General features: G+C 45.9%; 1 protein-coding gene across 2 annotated transcripts in view; it reads right to left on the bottom strand.

The window, feature by feature from the left end:
• Positions 1 to 23,863, bottom strand: part of BAIAP3 (BAI1 associated protein 3) — a 224,559-nt gene that overhangs the window by 83,966 nt on the left and 116,730 nt on the right. For both annotated transcript variants that reach the window (XM_085863421.1, XM_085863422.1), the window contains exon 12: positions 8,643 to 8,750. In XM_085863421.1, coding sequence (XP_085719547.1) covers positions 8,643 to 8,750 — 108 coding nt within the window. The remainder of the gene's footprint in view (positions 1 to 8,642; positions 8,751 to 23,863) is intronic.

The raw sequence follows: 23,863 nt of genomic DNA, 5'->3' as shown, positions 1-23,863 counted from the left end.
ACTAAGGGTGGACAAGGAGGCCTATGTGCGAGGAATCTGTGAGGGGGTAGAGCATCACCTGTGGACAGGTGATTCTCGTCCCGCTTACAGGGGAATTCGCGCATTGCGTTCATCCAAGCCCATCGCTCGGAGCACTGCAGTTAGAACAGAGAGTGGTAGGCTCTTAACAGAGGAGTCTGAAGTGAAGGCCCGCTGCGCCAGTTACTTTCAGCGGTTGTACCAGGTTGATCTACCAGCTGTCGAGTTGGACGTCAATGGTGTTACAATCCCTGTTGCTGACCCTCCAATCAATTGTGGTCCACCTTCGCTTGTGGAAACACGGGCTGCGATGAACCGGTTGAAAAAGGGTAAAGCTCCAGGGATCTGTGTCATCCATGCTGAACTTCTCAAGGCTGGTGGCAATGCTGCACTCATGTCGTTGCATGCAGTTTTGTGCTCTGCCTGGAACACAGGCATCATCTCAACTGATTGGAAGAGGGGCCTTGTTGTCCCTCTCTGGAGAGGGAAGGGTGATCGCCAAGACTGCAACAACTACCGAGGGGTGACGCTGCTCTCAGTGCCAGGCAAGGTCTTTGCTCAGATAATTCTTGATAGGGTTCGCCACCATCTGCTTGAGCACCAGTGTCCAGAGCAGTCAGGCTTTACACCAAAGAGGTCAACGATTGACCGTATCCTTGCTCTTCGTGTCCTCACCGAACGCAGACGAGAGTTTCAGCTGGGGCAGCTTGCAGCCTATGTTGATCTCTGTAAAGCGTTCAATTCAGTGAATCGGGATGCCCTCTGGAGGATTCTTGGTCTTCGTGGGGTGCCACCAAAACTGATCGATCTGATGTCTGAACTCTACTCTGGTACTGAGAGTGCTGTGAAGTGTGGTGGTACCATCTCTGACTTATTTCCAGTTGTTATTGGAGTTCGTCAGGGGTGGGTACTGGCCCCCACACTTTTCAGCACTTGTATGGACTGGATTCTGGGGAGGATGTCAAAGAGATCAAGCTGTGGTCCATCGTTTGGGAATTTCAAGATCTCGGACCTTGATTTCGCAGATGATGCAGTCATCTTTGCGGAGACTTTAGATATCCTTTTGGGGGCCCTCGAGGTGCTGAATGAGGAGTCGGAGCCACTGGGATTACGGGTTTCTTGGGTCAAAACTAAGATCCAGGCTTTCAATGACATCTTGGATGCTGCTGTCCTGTCTGTGTCTGTTTGTGGTGAGGATGTTGAGGTCGTGGAGAGATTCACTTTCCTTGGCAGTGATATTCATGTCTCTGCTGGCTGTGAGTGAGAGGTCAATAGATATCTCGGTCGGGCCTGGGGAGTCATGGATTAACTGGATAACGTGGTGTGGCGCTGCCGGTACCTGTGCGTGAGGAAGAAAGTCCGAGTCTTCAGGTCATTGGTGCTTCCAGTCTTGCTCTATGGATGCGAGACTTGGACTCTGACCAAGGATGTGAGACGGAGACAATTCCTTTGGTACCAGGTCTCTTCGGAGAATCCTTGGCTAACGCTGTTCAGATTTTGTGTCCAACGAGCGGTTGCTGAGAGAGACTCGGATGAGATTTGTTACCTGCATGGTCCGTGAGCGTCAGTTGCGGCTGTATGGACATGTGGCTCGTTTTCCTGATGCTGATCCTGCTCACCAGATTCTCTCAGTGAGGGAGTCTCGTGAGTGGAGGAGGCCAATGGGCCGATCACGTGCCTCGTGGTTGCAGCAGGTTGACCAGCATCTCAAGGAGATGGGGATGGGCCTGGCATCTGCCTGGGGGAAGGCCAGACGGAGGCCCCTGGAGTACCGGTGGAAAGTGGATGCAGCGACGCGCTGTTCTGGCACATGCTCCCATACCTGATCTGACCTCCTTGGCTCCGTGGAGGCACGTGACGAAATATCTGAAGTTGTTGTTGTTGTTGTTGTTGTTTTTAATTATTATTTTTTTAGTCTATCACGAATTTTAAAATATATTCGGACATTTGCTTTTAAGTTTCGACGTCGATGTGACAATATCCTCAACCAGAAAATATTCACAGAGGAGGAACTAAGAATAAGACATGAGCAAACTGAAGAGGAAATCGGACGTGACGTAACGGCACGTGATGAAATATCGGAAGTTATTTTTTGTTTTTTTTTTAAACGCTGCCAATACGCCATTATACGGTAGCTGTAAATTAGAAACACGTTCAGTAAGTTCTGTGGTCGTCCGGAAGACGTCAATCAAATACGTCTACATACGTCAATATGCGTTGGAGGTGCGTTTCACATAGGTTCAAAGCACGTTACTCATCGGTTTGAAATAAGTTTTGGGTACGCTAAGCATTACCTCGACGTGTTTCGACTTATGAGTAACTTACAATTAACGTGCCTCGACGTGTCACCGATCGCATAACGTGCCTCGACATGTGTCAACGATCGTGTAACGTGCCTACAACACGTTACTCATAGGTTATAAATAAGTTTCGGGTACGCTAATCATTACCTTGACGCGTTTCAACTTATGAGTAACTTATAAGTAATGTGTGTCGACGTGTATCAACGATCGCATAACGTGCCTACAACTTATGGCCAGCGTAGCGGAACGTGTGAGTCATACGCTGGCATACGTCGTAAAATTTCAAGAATGCTAAAATTTGAGGACAACGCAAAGTACAACGATGAAAGCCAGCGTACTATGACATATGGCAGTGTTTTTCAGCGTGCTCTTAACGTATACAAAACTTACCCATAACGTATTCGACGTGTGCCGGCGTTTTAGACAAATTTTTCATAAGTCGGCATACGCTGGCTAAATCGTCAAGGTGTGACAGCGCCTTTCGAGGTCACCACAGCGGATCATCCGTATGATCTGCATAGTGATTTGGCACAGGTTTTACGCCGGATGCCCTTCCTGACGCAACCCTGGTCGCCTCTAACGACACAGGGATATGGTACAGCTATTCTAACCGGGGCATACACCGGGCCCAGTACACTGGTACTCACTTCGCCGACCTCGGAAGGATGACAGGCTGAGTCAACCTCCTGGTGTGTATTAATTCAAGCAGCCAACGGGGCTTGAACTCAGGACTCAGGAAGCGGCTTTTGGATATTAAGCCGCTACCCTAACGACTACGCCAACACCAGGCTTTATTTTTCCACTCTTAAAGAATGAAAATACACTGCGGCCTGTGCCCGAGTACATTGAAATATTCGTCATGTGTGATTGGCTGGATTTGAAACATTAAGGTGAGCAGAGAAGGGAGGAGGAAAGGAAAGAAAAGTGAATGTTTAAAGTTTGGGACGGAATGGGAAGAAAAGGGAGATAAGGGCAATGCGTGGGGAAGGGGTTGGGGTCAAAAACGACATGAACCAAACCTCATAATGATGACTGATAAAGCGGCTGGAACAAGACAATCAAATTCCAGGAATCACTAAGACCCGCACCCAGCAGGAAACAAACCTGCAGTTCCGCTGGTGGGTGCGGAGATTTCGCTTTTCCCCAAGAGTTCGATCGAAAGTTTTTGATTTTCCCCAGAGCATACAAAACTTCAGGTCAAGGACAATCTGGGATAGTTTGACTGATAGGATGCTTTGGGACACCTCACAGCTATTCTTGGAAACTTATAATAATTTCCAAGATGATAAAACTTGATATAATTTCTTTAAAATATCTGCTGAAAGAGATTTCCCAATGCACTCCATGTCGCAATGCACACCCGCTTCTAGTAGCTTCAGCAAACGCGTATCCGAACCCGTCCTGCCGCTTAAAGTTCTGTTAAAGAGCTGTACTTATAAGAAATAAGTCATACAGAGTGTGTCCAAATACATTTAAACATGAAATGGTGAGAGGGAGAGAGAAAGAGAAAGACCATTCATGCCTCGTTTCCACGCACCACTCAAATTTAAATTTGGGTTGAAAATTTGCGTTCGAGTCGATCCGGGTTGCACTGCAACCCAGTTTTACAGTCAACCAGAGTGGAGCGGAAAGCTCCCATTTCCATGCAACATGAGTTTTTGATGCATGTAGGCTGTTCTTTCCCAGCATTCATGTGGCAAACTGAAAGGATAGATGGCACGGCTTTGCCTCCAATTATATAAACAATTAATAACTCCGCCACTGAAGGTTGGTGGAGGTTACGTTTTCACTCCTGCATGTTTGTTTGTCTGTGAGCAGAATATCTCAAAAGGTTATGGACGGATTTGGACAAAACTTGGTGGACAGGTTGGGTGTGTGACAAGGACGAAATGATTAGATTTTGGTGAATATCTGAATACAATAATTTATTAAATGATTCTTCACCATTGATAGATCGGGCCGAAATCGATATACAGTATTGCACAATGTCTTAAAATGTTATGGACGGATTCAGACGGAACTTGGTGGACCAGTTGGGTGTGCGTCAAGAACGAATCGATTTTGGTGAAGATCTGGATCAGAATGAGAATTCTTCGCCGCGTTGCGTAGCGAACGTGGCTCTCAGAGAGCATCATCATCTTCTTCTTCATCTTCATCTTCATCATCTTCATCTTCATCTTCTTCTTCTTCTTCTTCTTCTTCTTCTTCTTCCAAAACCTTTAGGACACGGCTCTTTTACATACAGGATCCAGATCTCCATAAATAATAAACACCTGTACACATCCTCGCATTGAGGGTGCATTTTGAGAGCGTCTATCATCAACTTTTAAATATATTCGGACATTTGCTTTAAAGTTTCGAAAAGTTTACGTTACTATTTAAAGATTATTCCATTTAATATGTTGTAATTTCGTAACTACACTATTTTCTCGTCATGAACGAGGAGCTTCCATACCATGACGGGTCTCGCTATTGGCTCCATCAAGGCACGTGACGAAATATCGGAAGTTGTTGTTGTTATTTATATATTTATCGTTTTTTTTTTTTCATTATCCGCGTCACGTTGCGAACGCTGGCTCAAAGGCCTAAGTCACATTTGCTCTACGGCGAGGATACGGCGGCCGTGCGCCCTCTGAATTGACAGAAACGTGCGGTAGCCGCAGAGTTTCTGAGGTGGCCTCAGGGTGGCCCTACGCCGTTTGGCTATATTTTACAGGCCGTCGGGGTCGCCGTGGAATTATAGCACGGAGTTATAACTTTTTTCATTTCTACGTTCGCCGTAGCGATTCGACAAGCCGAAACAAAAGAACTGGTAAAAAAAAAAAAGAACCCACTCGTTACCGTCCGTCTGGCCGCACGTTCACCTTAGTCGCCCTGCGGTCCCCCTGCGGTCGCTTTGCGGTCGCTTTGAGGGCACCTTGCGTCTGCCTTGAAAATTCTATGGCCGCCGCAGGAACGCCCTAAGGTCACCGTGCGACATCAAATCAAATACCGTACGGCACCCCCACGTTTTCGGTCTCCACAATTTATAAATACGCCGTGCGGCTCCCCGAAAAATAAAAACATATGTGACTGCTACATTGTGTGACCGTGGAAATACTGCGGCCGCCCTATAATTTCTAGGGGCCATAGATTTTGAAGACCCCACGGCCGCCGTGGCAAATGTGACTTAGGCCTAAGAGAGCTCCGCGTTGTTGTTGTTCTTCTTCTTCTGGTGAAGACAAAACCTTGAGGACGCAGCTCTTGGACACATTTGTCCTTGTTTTAAGTGATTCTTCACCATGAGGAGATTGGACCAAAATGACACTGCATGTACTATGACACACTACATGGCCAAAAGTATGCGGACACCACTTATAATTAGTGTATTCGGCTATTTCAGCCATATACATTACTGACAGGTGTATAAAATCAAGCACACAACTATGCAATCTCCATAGGCAAACATTGGTAGTAGAATGGGCCATACTCAAGAGCTCAGTGACTTTCAACATGGTTCTGTCGTAGGATTCCACCTTTCCAACAAGTCACTTCATCAAATTTCTGTCCTGTTCTGCCCCGTTCAACTGTAAGTTCAACTGTAAGAGCTGCCCCGTTCAACTGCAAGTGCTGTTATTGTGAAGTGGAAACGTCTGGGAGCAACAACAGCTCAGCCGCTAAGTGGTAGGCCACACAAGTTCACAGAACGAGACCGGCGAGTGCTGACGCGCGTAACGCAGAAAAATCGTCCGTCGTCAGTTGCAACACTCACGACCAAGTTAAAAACTGACTTGAAGCAATGTCAGCACAAGCACTGTTCATCGAGAGCTTCATGAAATGGGCTTCCATGGCCGAGCAGCCACACACTAGCCTAAAGATCACCATGTGCAATTCCAAGTGTCGGCTGGAGTGGTGTAAAGTTCACCACCATTAGACTGGAGCAGTGGAAACGTGTTCTCTGGAGTGATGAATCATGCTTCACCATCTGGCAGTCTGACGGATCAATCTGGATTTGGCGGATGCCAGGAGAACGATACCAGCCCGAATGCATAGTGCCAACTGTAAAGTTTGGTGAAGGAGGAATAATGGTCTGGGGCTGTTTTTCATGGTTCAGGCTAGGCCCTCAGTTCTCATGAAGGGAAATCTTAATGCTACAGCATACAATGTCATTCGAGACGATTCTGTGCTTCCAACTTTGTGGAAACAGCTTGGGGAAGGTCCTTTCCTGTTTCAGCATGACAATGCCCCATGCACAAAGCGAGGTCCATCCAGAAATGGTTTCTCGACATCGGTGTGGAAGAACTTGACAGGCTTGCACAAAGCCCTGACCTCAGTCCCATCGAACACCTTTGGGATGCATTAAAATGCTGACTGTGAGCCAGACCTTATGGCCCAACATCAGTGCCTGACCTCACTAATGCTCTTGTGGCTGAATGGAAGCAAATCCCCGCAGTAATGTTCCAACATCTAGTGGAAAGCCTTCCCAGAAGAGTGGAGGCTGTTATAGCAGCAAAGGGGTGACAAACTCCATATTAATGCCCGTGATTTTGGAATGAGATGTTGGACGAACACGTGTCCACATACTTTTGGCCATGTAGTGCATCTCAAAACGTTGTGGACAGATTAAGACAAAACTTGGTGGATGAGTTGGCTTGATGACAAGAACAAGCCAATGAGATTTTGGTTCAGGTCCGGATCCAGAACCGATCTATCAGTGGGATACAAAACGTAAACTATTCAGCCTGGCAGAGATATGTGCCGAGTTCCGTTCTAGTTTGGAGCTTATATTTTTAGCCCCTGTTGGACGAAGTCCAAAATGGGAGCTAATGGATTTGGACACAATTTTCATGTTCGTGCGTGCGTCCTCAACCATATCTCTGACATGTATGGACCGATTTTATTTGTACTTGGCAAAAAGACAACAAATAAAGGAACACATATGCACGTCTTTTTTTTTTTCCAAGTTTAGATCCAAGATGGCTGACTGGTAGACATTTTAGTTATAAAAAAACCCCGATGTTGAACACATCCTCAACCATTTCTCGGACATGCATTTATCGATGGTGTTCAAACTTGGCATACAGATAATGAATGATGGTTTACATACGCATGTCATTCTTTTTTGACATCAGATCCAAGATGGCCGACAAGCAGCTATTTTACTTGTAAAAAACCCAATATTGAACACGTCCTCAACCATTTCTCGGACATGCATTTACCGATCTTGGTTAAAGTTGATTTTTTTTTTTTTTTTTTTTTTTTTTTTTTTGTATACCTTGGTCGAGGCTCGTATGAGAGCTAACACACAACTCACAGCAAGGAGGCATGAGACAAGAGGGGCGGGAGTGGAAGGGACAAAACAGTGGGGAACAGACACATTAGGTGAACTGTGGAAGGGAGTGGGATGGGGATGGGACGGGGAACATGGCGAGGGGAAGATGGACATTAAAGGGACTTTCAGGAAGGAAAGCAGGAGAATTGAAGGAAGTGGGCTTGGGTGGATTATCGGGGGTAGAAAAGATCGAGGATTTGGATGGGGGAAGATAAGAGGTGGTGGTGAACAGCTGTTTTGAAAGCCTGAAGGGAAGAATGGGAAAGAATAGAGTGAGGAAGTTTATTCCAAAGGCGGGAAAAAAGAGGAATGAAAGAGTGAAGATGAGCAGTGATTCGTGATTTTGGTAGTTTTACCAGAAGGGGGTTGTTGGCGGACCTTGAGCGCCCTGTGGAAATGTGGTTGGGACAAATCGCAGAGAGAGCAGGGGGGGCAAGGCTGGAGAGGAGTCGGTAGAAGACAGAAAGACCACCGACCAACCTGCGGTGATTGAGTGAGAGGCCCAAAGACTCAGCTTCATTGCGGGAGATGCCAATGATCTTAAAAGCCCTGGTTTCGACAGCGTGAAGTCGAGAAAGGTGGGAGGCAGGAGCACCAGCCCAGAGGGGAGAGCAGTACTCCATCAGGAGTACTCCACTATATGCAGATAAGGAATGATGGCTTACATATACCCATCATTTTTTTCGAGATCAGATCCAAGATGGCCGACTGGCGGCCATTTTAGTTATTAAAAAACCCGATGTTGAACAAGTCCTCAACCATTTCTTGCACATGCATTTATCGATGTTGTTCAAACATGGTACACATATAAAAAAATTATGGTACACAGATGTACATCATTTTTTTTTTCAAGATCAGATCCAAGATGGCCGACTGGTAGACTACCGGCCTCTAACTCCATGCAGCAAAATTACTAAAACAACGGGGGCTATGACATTTTATGTTAGGTAATCAACCAAAGTTTCACATATTATACTAGACTTCTAGGGTCAAGCTCAAACAAACCCCACCTTTTCAGTGGTGAATCTGAGAGCAATCCGGCATTCCCCTTGCACACTGGATGAGCTCGTACGTGGTTCCAGCTTGTACCAGCAATCGCAGCCACAGAAGGGAATTTCCTGCAATGCAGGAGATTCCATACCATTTCCAGTGGGTGTTTTGTAACTTTACAAGTCGCTTCATTCTGGTACTTGCTTGAGAGACTTTTGATTGTTTATGCATTTTCATTCGCACATCTCAGCATTAAATGCTTTAACACCATTATTAACATGATGTCTGTCCCAGCTTACTTAACATAAAAGTATAATCGTCTTAATCATATGGCGATGTACAATTATAATTATCAAGGATTGTTTAGCCTCAGGACCAGTCAAAATGTGCCCCAAGGTTAACGAGAGCGAAGTCTATGGCATGTCTTTGCAAATCCCCACACTCCCACCTAAAGCAAAGTTGAAAGACAGCAACAAGTTCCACCAGGAATGACTCAATATCAAATTTAGAGTTAAAATATTTTTCGCTGCTTTGACCCCCTGTTACCCAAAGTCTCCACCTCTGGGGCATGAACCGAGGTTCAAATCCAAAAATTCGTTACATTTTACACGTCCCCAAATTATTTATTTATTCGTATGCAGCCTGTGGCTGCTTGGCTGCATCATTTTCTAAGGGTGCGGCTGTGCCGCTAATGTAATGCCCCCTGTTACCAGCATGCTGGTACTTATTTCGCTGACCTTCGAAGGATAATAGGCTGATTCAACCCACCTGGTGTTAATTCAACAGCCCGACCTAATCGAGTATTCCAGTTGAATGTCTATCCAAGACAAGATGCTCACAATGACGTCTCGCTGTACCCGCGAAACGCCAGGATGGCAGTTTATAGCTGGGTCGGGATTCAAACCCAGGTGAGACAGCTCAGAGGTGAGTGTGCATATATCTAGGCTATCCTGCAAAGGTGAATGGGCACCTTTGAATCAATTGTTTTCCTCGTTCCTTTCTCCAATTTCCTCGATTGATATCCTCGTGACACACTTGCAGCAGAACTCTCTGGTGATGCGATATTACATCGTAACCTTTGGCCCGAAATGTTAAAGCAATTAAAAGCTTCTCCGGAGGAAAAGTTGTATTCATCGAATTATATCATTATCATGTAGTGTGTATTTCAAACAGGAACATTTATGTCACACCAAAGTACTTTGGCCCATTACTTTACATCAAGTTCAATGTGTTGAAAGATGAGTAAAATTTATCTCTTAATCAAAGGTAATGCAATTAGAGTACAATACAAACATAAAGCTTCATTATCCCACAACAGGAATTAAAGGGCTGTGCCCTCGCATTGGGAAATAAAACTTGTTTTGTGGGTCAATTTGGCATCGTGTCCACGAAATAATATGATCCAATCGATGAATCCGATGTCATAAATGGCCAGTGCCCATGGGAATAATCTGCTCACAAAAAGGGGTTCGATAATAGTAGGCACGCGGTTGAAAGGAGTGAAAACCCGCTGAAGATAGGGCCACGAATCGGCACGTGGTACAAAGCTCCATCAGTCGAGAGAGGAAATGGGTCGCTGAAGATAGGGCTGCGAATGCGGTTTAACTCCAGTGAACTCCAGCAAACTCTCGTGAACTTTTGTTTAACTCCAGTGAAACACAAATCTATGACGATGTAAAAAGTGAGCTGCCAGCCACCAGGCAGAGAAGTGTCATCACACTTCCGTTAAAGTCTTCATGACCGCTTGTTCCGTGAGGGGGAGGTCCAAGAGCCCGATAGCAGTGTGGGGCAAAATGATTGGTTAGAAACCAGATTTTTTTTTTAAACCATGCCTACACTACTGCCTTTGGTTGCACTAGTAAATGGAAAAAAGTTTATGATGTAAAAGTACTAACAAATCAGCACTGATTACAAGTACACTAAAGATCAATACTTCCTTTGCGGCAGTGCCTTCTTGTGCGAAAACCCGGATCTCTCAGATTTCTGTTTTTGGTGGACGTATACGAGGCTGATGATGGAATTGACAATGGAACTGCAACTTAAAGCCAACAGATGAAGCTCTCAAAAGCCTCGCACTTGTGTTGATGATGCTCGTATCATTCTTTTTCCATAAAACTGATCATGCGAGGACAGTCTCGGGCTTAGGCTGATAAAGGGGCCTGATGTTATTTGGTGAATTTAATGGCACTTGTTGGTTAAACTTTGACTGAAGCATGGTCAAAAGCGAAGCATGCAGTTCAAAAAAGGGGTTTATCCTGAGAGGCTTACTGCAGTAAAAAATGAATTATTATTATTCGTCCTCTTCTTCATCCTCCCTTAATCCTGACAATTCTAGCAGAAGTTGCAGATTGGCAGAGACTGCGAGCAGCCATTTCTCTTCAGGACTTGTCTCCCATATCTACTGTCCCTGACGTTAACTCAGCCTGGAAGTTCCTCCACAGAAATCTGCTCTCTCGCATACATAGATTAATTCCATCCCATCTTCAATTATCCAACCCTTCTTCCCGCTCAAGGTACTATCAATCCTGTGGTGAGGAAATTGCTCTAAGACAACTAGTCTTAGATTCCTGGAAGGCAAATCCGACCAGAGGCAATCTCAGCTGATTTCACAAAACCTGTAGCAAGTGTGTGTCCACTGGAACATTGCCTTGTGGCCAGAAAAAGCGAGAAAACAAGATCTGTCCTACCTCAACATTGAACTTTCAAACTCGTCTCCCGCCTCCAAAACCTGGTGGTGCCTTAATACATCAGTCACTGGAGTATGCTACCCTTCCATCCCTTTCCACTCTTCAAATGACATCACAGCCGATTCTGCTCGTGAGAAGGCTAAATGCCTCAATTCTGTATTTACTTCCAAATATTGCTTCCCCAACCGCTCGCTCTCTTAACCACCCTACCCAATCACACTCAACTATTCCTCGACTCTGTCTTTTGCACCTGAGAAGGTGGAGAAGGTTCTTTCAACCATCCACTCTGACTCTGCTATTGGACTGAACTGCATCAGCTCGTGTCCTAAAAACCTGCTCTGCTGCTCTTGCACATCCTCTCTCTGCCTGTTTCACCCTGTTATTCATGCTAGGTTATCTTCCATCTGCTTAGAAATCAGCCAACATCACTGGTTACATAAAAAGATGCAAAAACGGACCCCCTGAACTACAGGCCTATCAGCTCACTTCCAACCATCAGCAAGGTCATGGAATCCATCATCGCAGTCGATGTGAAATCCTTCCTTTTCTCCTCATTTCGGATCATCAATTTGGATTCAGACCAGATCACTCCATCTCAGACATGCTGCTTCTACTCACCAACAATGGATGGAGGCCCACAATGACATCAATGCCATCTCTCTTGGTATATCTCAAACTTTCAATACAGTCTGCCATCTTGCCTTGCTCTCCAAACCCTCTGCTATTGCATCCAAGGCCAACTCCACACATGGCTTACTGACTTCCTCGACTCTCGTCGCCAACGTGTGGCACTCAAAGGAATCCTTTAATCTCCTTTCCCTGTCAAGACTGGAATGCCCCAAGGCAGTGTTCTGGGTCCAGTCCTATTCCTGGTCTTCATCAATGATCTCTCTGACTCTCTGGGAAATCCCCTTTATGTATTTGCTGATGACTCCACCCTCTGCCCTCTTTTCAAACCTTGACAAAATAAAAAGATGATCAATCACTTGGAATATGACTCAATCCCGATAAATCTCACATCTCTATCTCTATCTCTATCTCTATCTCTATCTCTATCTCTATCTCTATCTCTATCTCTATCTCTATCTCTATCTCTATCTCTATCTCTATCTCTATCTCTATCTCTATCTCTATCTCTATCTCTATCTCTATCTCTATCTCTATCTCTCTCTCTCTCTCTATCTCTATCTCTATCTCTATCTCTCTCTCTCTCTCTCTCTCTCTCTCTCTCTCTCTCTCTCTCTCTCTCTCTCTCAAAAGGACCGTCTGGCAAACGCTTCCTCTACATTCTTAACAATCCACTTGAGGAATTTCAGTCATTCAAACTCCTGGGTTTCACTGTAAGTCATGATATTTCTTGGGCAAACACATTTTAAAGTTGGCCTCTAACGCCAGTTGCCGACTGGGCATCCTCCGTCGTACGAAGTCGTTCCTTGGCCCACCTGAACTCCTATCCACCTGCAAGGCCTTCGTCCACAGCTTGATGAAGTACTGCTCTCCCCTTTGGGCTGACCCCCCTGCTGCACATCTTTATTCGCTCGATGGCGTGGAAACCAAGGCCTTCAAGAATATTGGAATGTCCTGCGATGAAGCTGCGTCTGTGGTCAACCCCTCTGCTCTTTCCATGGTCCCCCCCCCACCCCTGCCCCCACCAGGTTTCTGCAGGACGCACATGGTCCACCATCAATGCCCAAGTGAAAGTCCAAAACTCCAGAATCACTGCTCACCTCCACTCATTTGTTCCTCTTTTTTCGCACCTGTGGAGCCAACTACCACATTCTCTTCAATCACATTCTTCCTTCCAAGTCTTCAAGACAGCTATTCACCACCATCTCAGATAATACCCAATCCAAAACCAGGATCTAATTCAACAATGCCACTGAATCTGGTGAATTTGAACGATTTGTGTTAATCCTCCCCCTCTGATGTGAAACCAAGGAGCAATTCACGAGGTTCTGGTAAGTTATCATCAGGACAGTTTGTGGACTCGTTGCAGTCAATGTTGGAATGGAATGTGAGTGAGTAACGAAAATCTGATAAAACAATTAGCCTAGGACTAAATAAAGCATTTCTACTTTGCTGAATCCTGTTGTCTTGCATACCCAACATGCATAATAAAGTGATGTCAATTAACTATTTTGCTATCACCTTAAGGGGAGACAGATGTTCAATGGAACGCGAGCTCGGTCGAAACATTGCAATTATCCAATGAGTTTGTTTGATGACCTCTTCAGTCCTCCTCAAAACAACATTTGAGCAAGCCCATTCCTTGACTGTAATTTTGCACTCTACCGTTTTGTGGACAAGGCTCTAGGCTCATAGAAGAGCTAAATAACAAAGGGCAGCAGGTATACAAACTATAAAAGGTTATGGTGGATAGTAGAGTGGACATATACAAGGAGAAAAGGAAGAATAACTTTAAAACGAGTAAACCCCCTTCTGGGAAAACTACCAAATTCAAGAATCACTGCTCACCTTCACTCTTTCATTCCTCTTTTTCCTCACCTTTGGAACAAACTCCCACACTCTCTTCATTCCCACTGTTCCCTCCAGGTCTTCAAAACAGATGTTCACCACCATCTCCATCTCTCCCCCCATCCAAAACCATGATCTTTTCTACCCCCGTTATTCCACCCCAAACCCACCTACTTCAAATTCCCTGCTTTCCTTCTTGAAAGTCGCTGTCCTCTAAGGACCTGGTAGTCCCTGTAGTGTCCATCTTGTTTACCCTATGTACCCCATCCCATACCTCTCCCTTCCACAGATCTCCTCATGCCTCTATTCCCCACTGTTTTTTCCTTCCCTCTCCCACCCCTCTTGTCTCCTGCTCCCCTTGTTGTACGTTCTGTGCTAGCTCTCATATGAGCCTCAACAATGTGTACGAAAAATAAAAAATAATAAAAAAATGACCTGGAGAGGAACAGAATGCGAAAGAATCTGCGTGTGTAGAAGAGATCATGGAAGTGTATGGGTGAGTGTACAAGATAATGAATGGCAGCATATTTGAAAGCTTGAAATGAAGAGGACACGAAAATAGACCAAGGGAGACAATTCCACAATCAGAAGAATAAGGGGACGAATTAATGCAGGTGAGCAACCGGCATGGACTTTGGGAGAGTGAACAAGTGAGGGTTTTCTTGAGGAACATGTGCAACCTGGGGTGGTTTGGGGAGGGCACAAGGAGCAGGGCAAGATGCAAGCTTAATACAATAGAGAATCAAACAACTTGCCGCCAGTGGGAGAGAGACGATTATTGGGAATCCACCGCCAGAGATTCTATTGATGCAGGTCATCGAATGTCAAATATTGTGATGTCATCAAGGAAAGAAATGGATAACCTCAGTGTATCAACTTGCCCCACATTACAACTAGTCCCGGTCTCCCCCAATACATTCAAAACGAATGGATGACAGCCACCCTCTCTCTCACATGGTTTGCAATCTCAACATCCATGATTGTAGAGGGGACAGCTGGCTGAACAGCTCTTCCAAAGTAATGGCATACTCTGTTCTGAGTCCTCCACAATATTAGGGCAGAACAAGTTTACAATTAATTAAATTAAATCAGGTATTGAGCTGCAAACCAAACTACCATAGTTATGATGCAATATCAAACACGGTGGTTTATTAAACAATCATAAACTGAGTTTGTATAAAAAGTAGAATTGAACAATTCCCGAAGTCAAAAAGCGATACGATTTAGTAAACCACAGTCGAGACGATTTACCACTAAACTCAAAACACAGGAAGGACTTGAAAAACAACATAAATAACGAGCAGGTAACCACGGAAATTCCACGTAATGTAAAATGTAACTTCAACAACATTATGCAAAGAACAGTTAAATGTCATTGGAATTTAATCTTGTCCAGCTATGTGCTCCTTCAAGATGTTGCTTGACTAAACCAACCCTCCCCTCCCCCACCCAAATCCTCAACTCCCCCCTCCACCCCCTCCCCATCCCCCCGGCCACACTTTCAACCCCAAGTCCTCAACTCACCCCCCAATGCTAAGTCTTCAAACCTCTTCGCACCCAAAGTCCATAACCCCCCTCCCTTTAAAGGCTCAATCCCCCCTCTCCAAACTCCGTGTTCACTCCCCCACCCCCACTAAAACTCTGTCCTCCCCTCCCCCTTTTTCCTGTTCTCAAAAGCAAAAGGGCATTCTTACATCATGACATTATTTCTTCATTAGCTCAATAAAATTGAGGAATATTTCAACTCTTTTCCCTCCCCTATCCACCTTAATATTACACCATTACCAACTTCACCTACTCTTTCCGGCTACTTCCTCATAACCTGCTTTCCCACCTTCCCAACATCTCCTTTCACCCTTCTGGCCTTCTCTCCAGGTCACATTCACCAGGTCCATACACCATGTCAGATTCACCCACAGTATTCACAATCTCAAGTGATTGTGATGATCCAAATTGTGTTAATAAATGATTGTAAATTAATTCCCATCTTCGTGATGTATGTATATGTATACATCTACATATATTGTTATAGTTTTCCGGCGTGCGAGCGACCGCTTTTAGCTAATTGCAGCCGCGCACCCACCGGATGTGGCAAACCTAGTCGCAGCTTTTGGATCAACGCCGAAATCCAGTTACGGGTGTGTTTTTAATCACACCGCAAATCAGCCAACTATTCTGTCCACGCGCGACAGGATCCGATCGCCAAATTGTCGATTTACTTAAGTATGCGCGCAGACAGAAATGCCGGGGATTTACACCTCAAATGGAAACGAGCCGTTTAAGCAGCTCGCTCCATTTGCGATTTGCCGAGCGGTGTATATTGCCAAGCCCTGCCAGATCCAATTACTTTATCGGCTATTCAAAAGCCAGCTAATATCCCGACCGCAATGACGGCAGCTTAATGGAGGGAAAGGACGCAACGAACAGGTGAAAATTCACACAATGACATTTATTTGTACACGTAAGCAATCAAACACGTATGCAATCATGCAGTCAATAAAGCAATGCAGGGACGAGCAAGACAAAGAACTACAACCATTCTATTATTATGCACACAATCACTTAACAGTTCATTACTTGACAGACAAGGCGCCACGACATTCATACAAAGAAACCCCAGGAAAGGGAGGGGCAGAACTGGACCTGTAGGCCTTTAATATCCAGGGAGCTGTGGAGACCGCAAGAGCTCCGAGAGGCCGTGCTGGTTACCTGTCACCCTCGTGGTGACTCGCTGGGCCCTGGTTCGGCGACCCTCGGTGACTCTGCCCACACTCCGCGGGACTCCACCAGCTCCTCACTTCACTCTCGATTCCACTGGCACCTCCGTCGATCAAGGAGAAACACCCTCTCACTCCTTACAGCTTCGTCCGATTCCAGACTCAACTCCTGGCGACCCTCTCCTCAACTCCACACTGGCCGGCGTCTCCTCTCCCCAACTTCACTCTCTGTCGGCGTCTCAACGCACCCTTTTTATCGCCACGGAGCTTTGCCCCTCCATTCCTGGCGGGGGGGGAGGGAATTCCAGCAGAGTTCGGCTGGGCTCAGTTGTTGTTTTCCAACCGTCACTTCTGTTTACCCGTTCTGGGGGGCCCGCTCCAACCGTCAATCCTGTTTACCCGTTCTAAGGGATATCGGGGCGGGAGTTGTTGTCCTTTTTGTTCGTCGATTTGCCGTTGTTCGAGATGTCGGCGGTTGTCGAGAAGTTGTTTAGGAGATGATGTTGTTGTGGTTGGCACTGTGGTGGGGATGGCGTGGTTGTTGAGAGGCGGTTGCGGTTGTTCAGATGTGGTTGTTCCAAAATAAAGATAGCAAAAGAATAATACTTCCTCAAAGATCACAGCCCGGTTGCGCAAATAAATCCCTTTAGACATCGGTGGGGAAATCTAATCTGAACACACACTTATCGACATAACTGATCTATGGGAAGCCTGAATGGTGTTCTGTGAATTTCCACAACCGTAACAATATATATATATATATATATTGTTGCGGAAATGGTCGTTAGTGTGTTATTAAATATAGGATAAGCCCAGATCCCCCATTAAATGCACGTTTAGCCAGGTTGTTCGGTAAATGGACGTTACATGTGTTTCGGGAGCTTTAGAAGGCATGTTCATTGTTCGTGCAGTGGTGGTGGACCGAGAGGTTCTTCTTCTTCCTTCCTCTCTCCAGACAATAGTCCCCGCCCAGTGCTCTGAGAGGGGGAGTGGCCTGGAGAAGGAAGTGAAACTGAAGTAAGGATCCAGTCAGCTTTGAGGCGAGCGAGCGCCGGAAAGGCAGTGATGGATCTGCCGGGAGAGAAACTGAACCTGAGTGTGCCGAGTCTGCCATTTTGGCAGTAAGAGAAACTGAGCGCGCCGTGTCTGCCATTTTGGCAGTGGGAGAGGTCGCCTGCACGTCGAGTCGGGCGATCGACTTTGTGGAGGAGTGGTTTTGGCCGGCGGTGCCTCCTCGGCCATGGACCCAGCCTGCGGGGCCCAACACCTCGATTTGGCCTTGTCTGGCCAACAGGCCAGGCCTGGACTTGTATACTGGACCTTGGGAGAAACCAGCTGAAACCCACCATCGATCTGGCGGTCTTGTGCCGTCGACATTATGCGGGGTCAGAATGCGCTGAGACTGCGTGTGCAACCGGTGCCGGGAGAAGAAGGAGGACAAGCACCATTTTGCCACGCGGCGTGTTTAGCTTGGGTGCTCGAATCCGTGGACATCGGCTTGTGGACATTGGCTTGCCACATTCAGGCCTTTGACACTTTTCCTCTCATCCATGAAGCATCACCAAGTACTCTGTGTCTTGTCTGCATGTCGTTTTAGGTTTATCTCGTTAGGGTCCCCTTCGAAACCCGTAATCCATAGCTCCCTAGTTAAGAACGGGTTATAGATTAATTATGACATTGTCGTGAATGCTTTGCTTGTGTCGTGTTCCCGATGTGTTCTCAATAAATCTGGCTGATTCGTATGAAGTTGCCGCTTTGAATTAATCTGTGCCGCGCCGAGGAACGATCCGCTCGATTTGGATATAAAAACCAAAATGGTTACAGACTGGCAGAATTCGCTCGGTCTCTGACAAAACCAGTCTGCAACCGGGATCTATTTTCCCAACTGGTAAGGTCCAGGGGTACGTTGGAATCGCGATTCGAGGCGCGTGACCCGAGGCCTGTGCCGAACCAGCCGGCGATATAACCCCGGAGACAGCGGTGGTTAGGGTGGCGCCGAATCTGTAACATTTGGCTGTCAAGAGTAGGGTGCAAAAACCCAAACTGGTTACGGACAGTGATTGACATCACTCGTCCGAATCCCGCCACCGCTGAATCCTTAACAATATATGTATACATACACCCGCTGTCTGCATGTAAGTTTGTTTGCCCTAGAAAAAGGGCGTTTTCCCTGGAGGCATAATCGGGTACTCAAATGTATCGCGAGAACCAGAGATATAGTAAAATGTTCCCACAATGACACACCTATCCCAATCAACGAAAATGTGAATTACTGCAATTTCCTTGAAGTAGGTTGTTCAAAGAAAACAATGGAAAATAGAAGCATCCACAAAGATCAACCTCGTCATACAGTGTTCCATGATGTGAATGATTGGAAAATGTGGGCAGATCTTACCAGCATGAACAAATTTCCTGGGATTATCGCTGAGACATGTCAAACACCAGATATTGTCCTTCAATCAGAGTCAAGCAGGTGTATCATAATAATTGAGTTGATGGTACCATTTTTTTTTTTTTTGTATACCTTGTTCGAGGCTCGTATGAGAGCAAACACACAACTCACATCAAGGAGGCTTGAGACAAGAGGGGCGGGAGTGGAAGGGACAAAAGAGTGGGGAACAGACACATTAGGTGAACTGTGGAAGGGAGAGGGATGGGGATGGGACGGGGAACATGGCGAAGAGAAGATGGACATTTCAGGGACTTTCAGGAAGGAAAGCAGGAGAAATGAAGGAAGTGGGCTTGGGTGGATTATCGGGGGTAGAAAAGATCGAAGATTTGGATGGGGGAAGATAAGAGGTGGTGGTGAACAGCTGTTTTGACAGCATGGAGGGAAGAATGGGAAAGAATAGAGTGAGGAAGTTTATTCCAAAGGCGGGAAAAAAGAGGAATGAAAGAGTGAAGATGAGCAGTGATTCATGATTTTGGTAGTTTTACCAGAAGGGGGTTGTTGGCGGACCTTGAGCGCCCTGTGGAAATGTGGTGGGGACAAATCGCAGAGAGAGCAGGGGGGCAAGGCTGGAGAGGAGTCGGTAGAAGACAGAAAGACCACCGACCAACCTGCGGTGATTGAGTGAGAGGCCCAAAGACTCAGCTTCATTGCGGGAGATGCCGATGATCTTAAATGCCCTGGTTTCGACAGCGTGAAGCCGAGAAAGGTGGGAGGCAGGAGCACCAGCCCAGAGGGGAGAGCAGTACTCCATCAGGCTACGGACAAAAGCTTTGTAAGTGGTCAGGAGCTCAAGAGGGCCGAGGAAGGACTTAGCACGACGGAGGATTCCCAGTCGGCGACTGGCTTTTGAGGCGAGGTTGGAAATGTGACTTTCCCAGGAAAGGTCATGGCAGATAGTGAGACCTAGAAGCTTGAAAGAAAAGACTTCTTCCTGAGGATTGTTGAGAAAGTGGATGGGGGGGTTTGTAAACGGTCCTTTCGAAGAGACATAGTGAGAGTGTGAGATTTGTCTGGATTGAAAGACATGTTCCACGTGTTGGACCAGTTTGTGATTTTATCCAGATCTGCAGTGAGCGAAGAAGCTGCTGCTTGCCGGTCTGAGGGATGACAGATGGTACGGCAGAGGGTGGAGTCGTCGGCAAAGAGAAATAGAGGATTTTCCAGAGAGTCCGAGAGATCATTGATGAAAACCAGAAAAAGAACAGGGCCCAGAACGCTACCTTGAGGAACTCCAGCCTGCACAGGAAGAGCGGATGAAAGAACTCCATTTAGGGCCACACGTTGACTGCGACAGGAGAGGAAGTCTGCGAGCCATGAGTGGAGATGGCCTTGAATACCATGGGAAGAGAGTTTGGTGAGTAGGGCAGGGTGCCAGACTGTGTCAAAAGCACGTGATATGTCCAAGGATACGGCTCGGATTTCCTGTCTGGCATTGAGGACCTCCATCCATTGATGGGAGAGCAGAAGCAGCATATCCAGGGTAGAGTGACCTGGTCTGAAACCAAATTGATGATTGGAAATCAAGCCATTGGAGAAGAGGAAGGATTTCATATCTGAAGCGATGATGGATTCCATCACCTTGCTGATGATTGGGAGAAGGCTGATTGGTCTGTAGTTATAGGGATCTGTTTTTGCACCTTTTTTATGCAGGGCAGTGATGTTAGCAGATTTCCAAGCAGATGGCAGATGACCTTGGGCAAATGAGAGGGTGAATAGAACAGAGGTTGGACAGGTTGGAGATGTGGCTTTCCCAGGAAAGATCATGGCAGATAGTGAGACCCAGAAGCTTGAATGAAAGGACTACTTCCAGGAAATGAAAGGAAAGGACTGTTAATGAAGAGGGAGGGGAGGAGGCTTTGGATGCAGGGGAGGGGAGGGGTAGTGTAGGACAAGGAAGGAGCGGGGGGGGGGTAAGGAGAGTTGTTGAAGGAGTGTGGGGTATTGCAGAATAACGAGGGGAGGGGGCCGAATGAGGAGGAGAAAAGGCTCTGTGGTGCTGGGGGAGAGGGGGACAAGAGACAAGGAAGAAGGCAGTTGAGGATTTGAGGAGGTGGAGTGAAGAGATGGAGGTGAGAGGGCAGTGGAGGGAGGCAGGTTGGTGGATGAGAGAGGGGGCAACTTTGAGAAGGAAGAGTGAGGGGGATGAAAGGTGGGAGAAAGGTGAGGGGGGAATTTTTGAGAGAGGTGAGAGGGAGGCTTGGAGGGAGAAGAGTGGGATGGTTGCTTTGAGAGTGAGAGTGAGGGGTGAGTTGGCACTGAAGTTGGAAAAAAAGAATGGTTGATGGAAAGCGAGCATCCATGGCAAACTGTGGTTTTTAAAAGTTTTAGGTCAGAGATGCGATTTAACACAATTATTGATGGATGCAATGAAGGCGAATTCAGAGAATGGAGAGAAGAAGCGCTGTAATCGTTGGATTTTTTAGGCAAGGAATGAAGGAGAGGTCGAAATGAGAGCAGTCTGTTAAAATAGCAGAAGAGTAGTGCATTGTGAAACAGTAAAGAGTACCACATGTGTGAGAGAGGAAGATGAAGCATTATAAGATCGTTTTTGTAGTTAAAAATAATGTATGAGAGAGTTGAACAGATTAGGTCATGGAAGTGTAAAAAAAAAAATCGAGGAAGAAGACGAGGAGGAAGTTAAGAGGAAGAAGAATCGGGAGAATGTGAGCGTGTTGTTGTTGTTGGGTATATATATATATATATATTTTTTTTGTTGTTGTTGTTAATATTAATGTATGAGAGAGTTCAACAGATTAGGTCATGGAAGTGTAAAAAAAAAAAAAAAAATCGAGGAAGAAGACGAGGAGGAAGTTAAGAGGAAGAAGAAGAAGCAAAATCGGGAGAAGGTGAGCGTGTTGTTGGCTTTTTTTTTTTTTTTTTTTTTTTTTTTTTTTTGAGATAAAGAGATAAGTTGAGAGAATGGGGGATGTTTGGAAAGTGGGGAGGATCAAAATTGAAGGTAATGGGGAGGATAGAAATTGAAGGTAATGGGGAGAAAAAACAAACAAAAAAAAAAACGATCGAACACCGAGTGGAACCGGTAGGCCTCAAGTCTAGGCCTAGGCCTCAAGCACAGGTAAGAACGTCGACAAAAATACTCACAAAATAGCACGATTTTTGAAACAAAACCGAACTAGCAACACACAGTAACATGTAGGTGAGAAAATTAAACAGTTAAAACGGGACAAATAACAACCGGAAACTTAGCTTTGAGAACGTCAGCAGGGAGCCCCGAAGGAGACCTCTTGCTGCTCCAAAACCGGAACCGGAATTTGAGTCGGGGATGTTGGAAAAAGTTAAAAGAGATAAATATGAGTGGCTGATGACAAAGATGCACAAAGAAGGATATGCTACTGACTTATTTAACATGGAAATTGGTCGGTCAGCCGATACCCTTGTAATAAAAATCTAGGCCTGACAAGTAGAGACAGAACAAAAGTTTTGAAGGAATGGTCGTCGGCTGCTGAAGAGCAGCTCTGGTTTAAACTCTGACATGCTCTGGCTCTGGTTTAAAAGAGAAGACTCTGATCATCAGGAAAACACCTGTCTGCTAACCAAGCTTCCTTGACTTGATTAAAACATGGCTCGTTTTCGAAGTATATCGTTCTTGCCCCTCTCGACCACAAATAACAAAAATGGGAAAAAGCTCAGGCTGAAACACTCTTCGACAGGGGGATCTTCCTCTGAAGACTTCCTATCAGTTTATGCTGGAGTTTTGGCATTTTTAATACATACAGTGCTGAAAGAAAGTCGACACCCCCTTTCAAATTTTTCACGTTTTGTTGCCTTATAGCCTGGAATTAAATTGCATTAAATCAGACTTTTTACACCTTTATTTACACATCATAACCTCAACTTCCAAATGAAAAACAAATTCTACAAGCTTCAGAAAATGAATTAAAAATACAAAACCAGAATATCTTGGTTGAATAAATGTTGGGCGATTCGGTCTGGCTCGCAGTCGGCGTTCCAATTCATTTCAAAGTTGTTCGATGGGGTTGAGGTCAGGGCTCTGTCCAGGCTAGTCAAGTTCTTCCACACCGATCTTGACAAACCATTTCTGGATGGACCTCGCTTTGTGCACAGGGACATTGTCATGCTGAAACAGGAAAGGGACTTCCCCAAATTGTTGCTACAAAGTTGGAAGCACAGAATAATCTAGAATGTCATTGTATGCTATAGCTTTAAGATATTCCTTCACTGGAACTAAGGGGCTGAACCCGAACCATGAAAAACAGCCCCAGACCATTATTCCTCCTCCAGCAAACTTTACAGTTAGCACTATGCATTCAGGCAGGTAGCATTCTAATGGCATCTGCCAAACCCAGATTCGTCCATCGGACTGCCAGATGGTGAAGCATGATTCATCACTCCAGAGAACATGTTTCCACTGCTCCAGAGTTCAATGGCGGTGAGCTTTACACCATTCCAGCCGACGCTTGGCATTGCGCATGGTAATCTTAGGCTTGTGCGCGGCTGCTGGGCCATGGAAATCCATTACATAAAGCTCTCGACGAACAGTGCTTGTGCTGATGTTGCTTCCAGAGTCAGTTTGGAACTCGGTAGTGAGTGTTGCAACCGACGACAGACGATTTTTTTGCGCTACGCGCTTCAGCACTTGGTGGTCCCATTCTATGAGCTTGTGTGACCAACCACTTCATGGCTGAGCTGTTGTTGCTCCAAGATGTTTCCACTCCACAACAACAGCACTTACAATTGAACGGGCAGCTCTAGGAGGGCAGAATTTGACAAACTGACTTGTTGGAAAGGTGACATCCTTTGACGGTCCCATGTTGAAAGTCACTGAGCTCTTCAGTACGGCCAATTCTACTGCCAATGTTTGTCGACGGAGATTGCATGGCTGTGTGCTTGATTTCATACACCTGTTAGCAATGAGTGAGCCTGAAATA

This window comes from Eptatretus burgeri, chromosome 17 (genome assembly GCF_056783735.1).
Source record: "Eptatretus burgeri isolate ZD-2024b chromosome 17, Ebu_testis_v1, whole genome shotgun sequence".
NCBI classification, from domain to species: Eukaryota; Metazoa; Chordata; class Myxini; order Myxiniformes; family Myxinidae; genus Eptatretus; species Eptatretus burgeri.
This window is presented reverse-complemented; position numbering and strand designations above follow the sequence as displayed.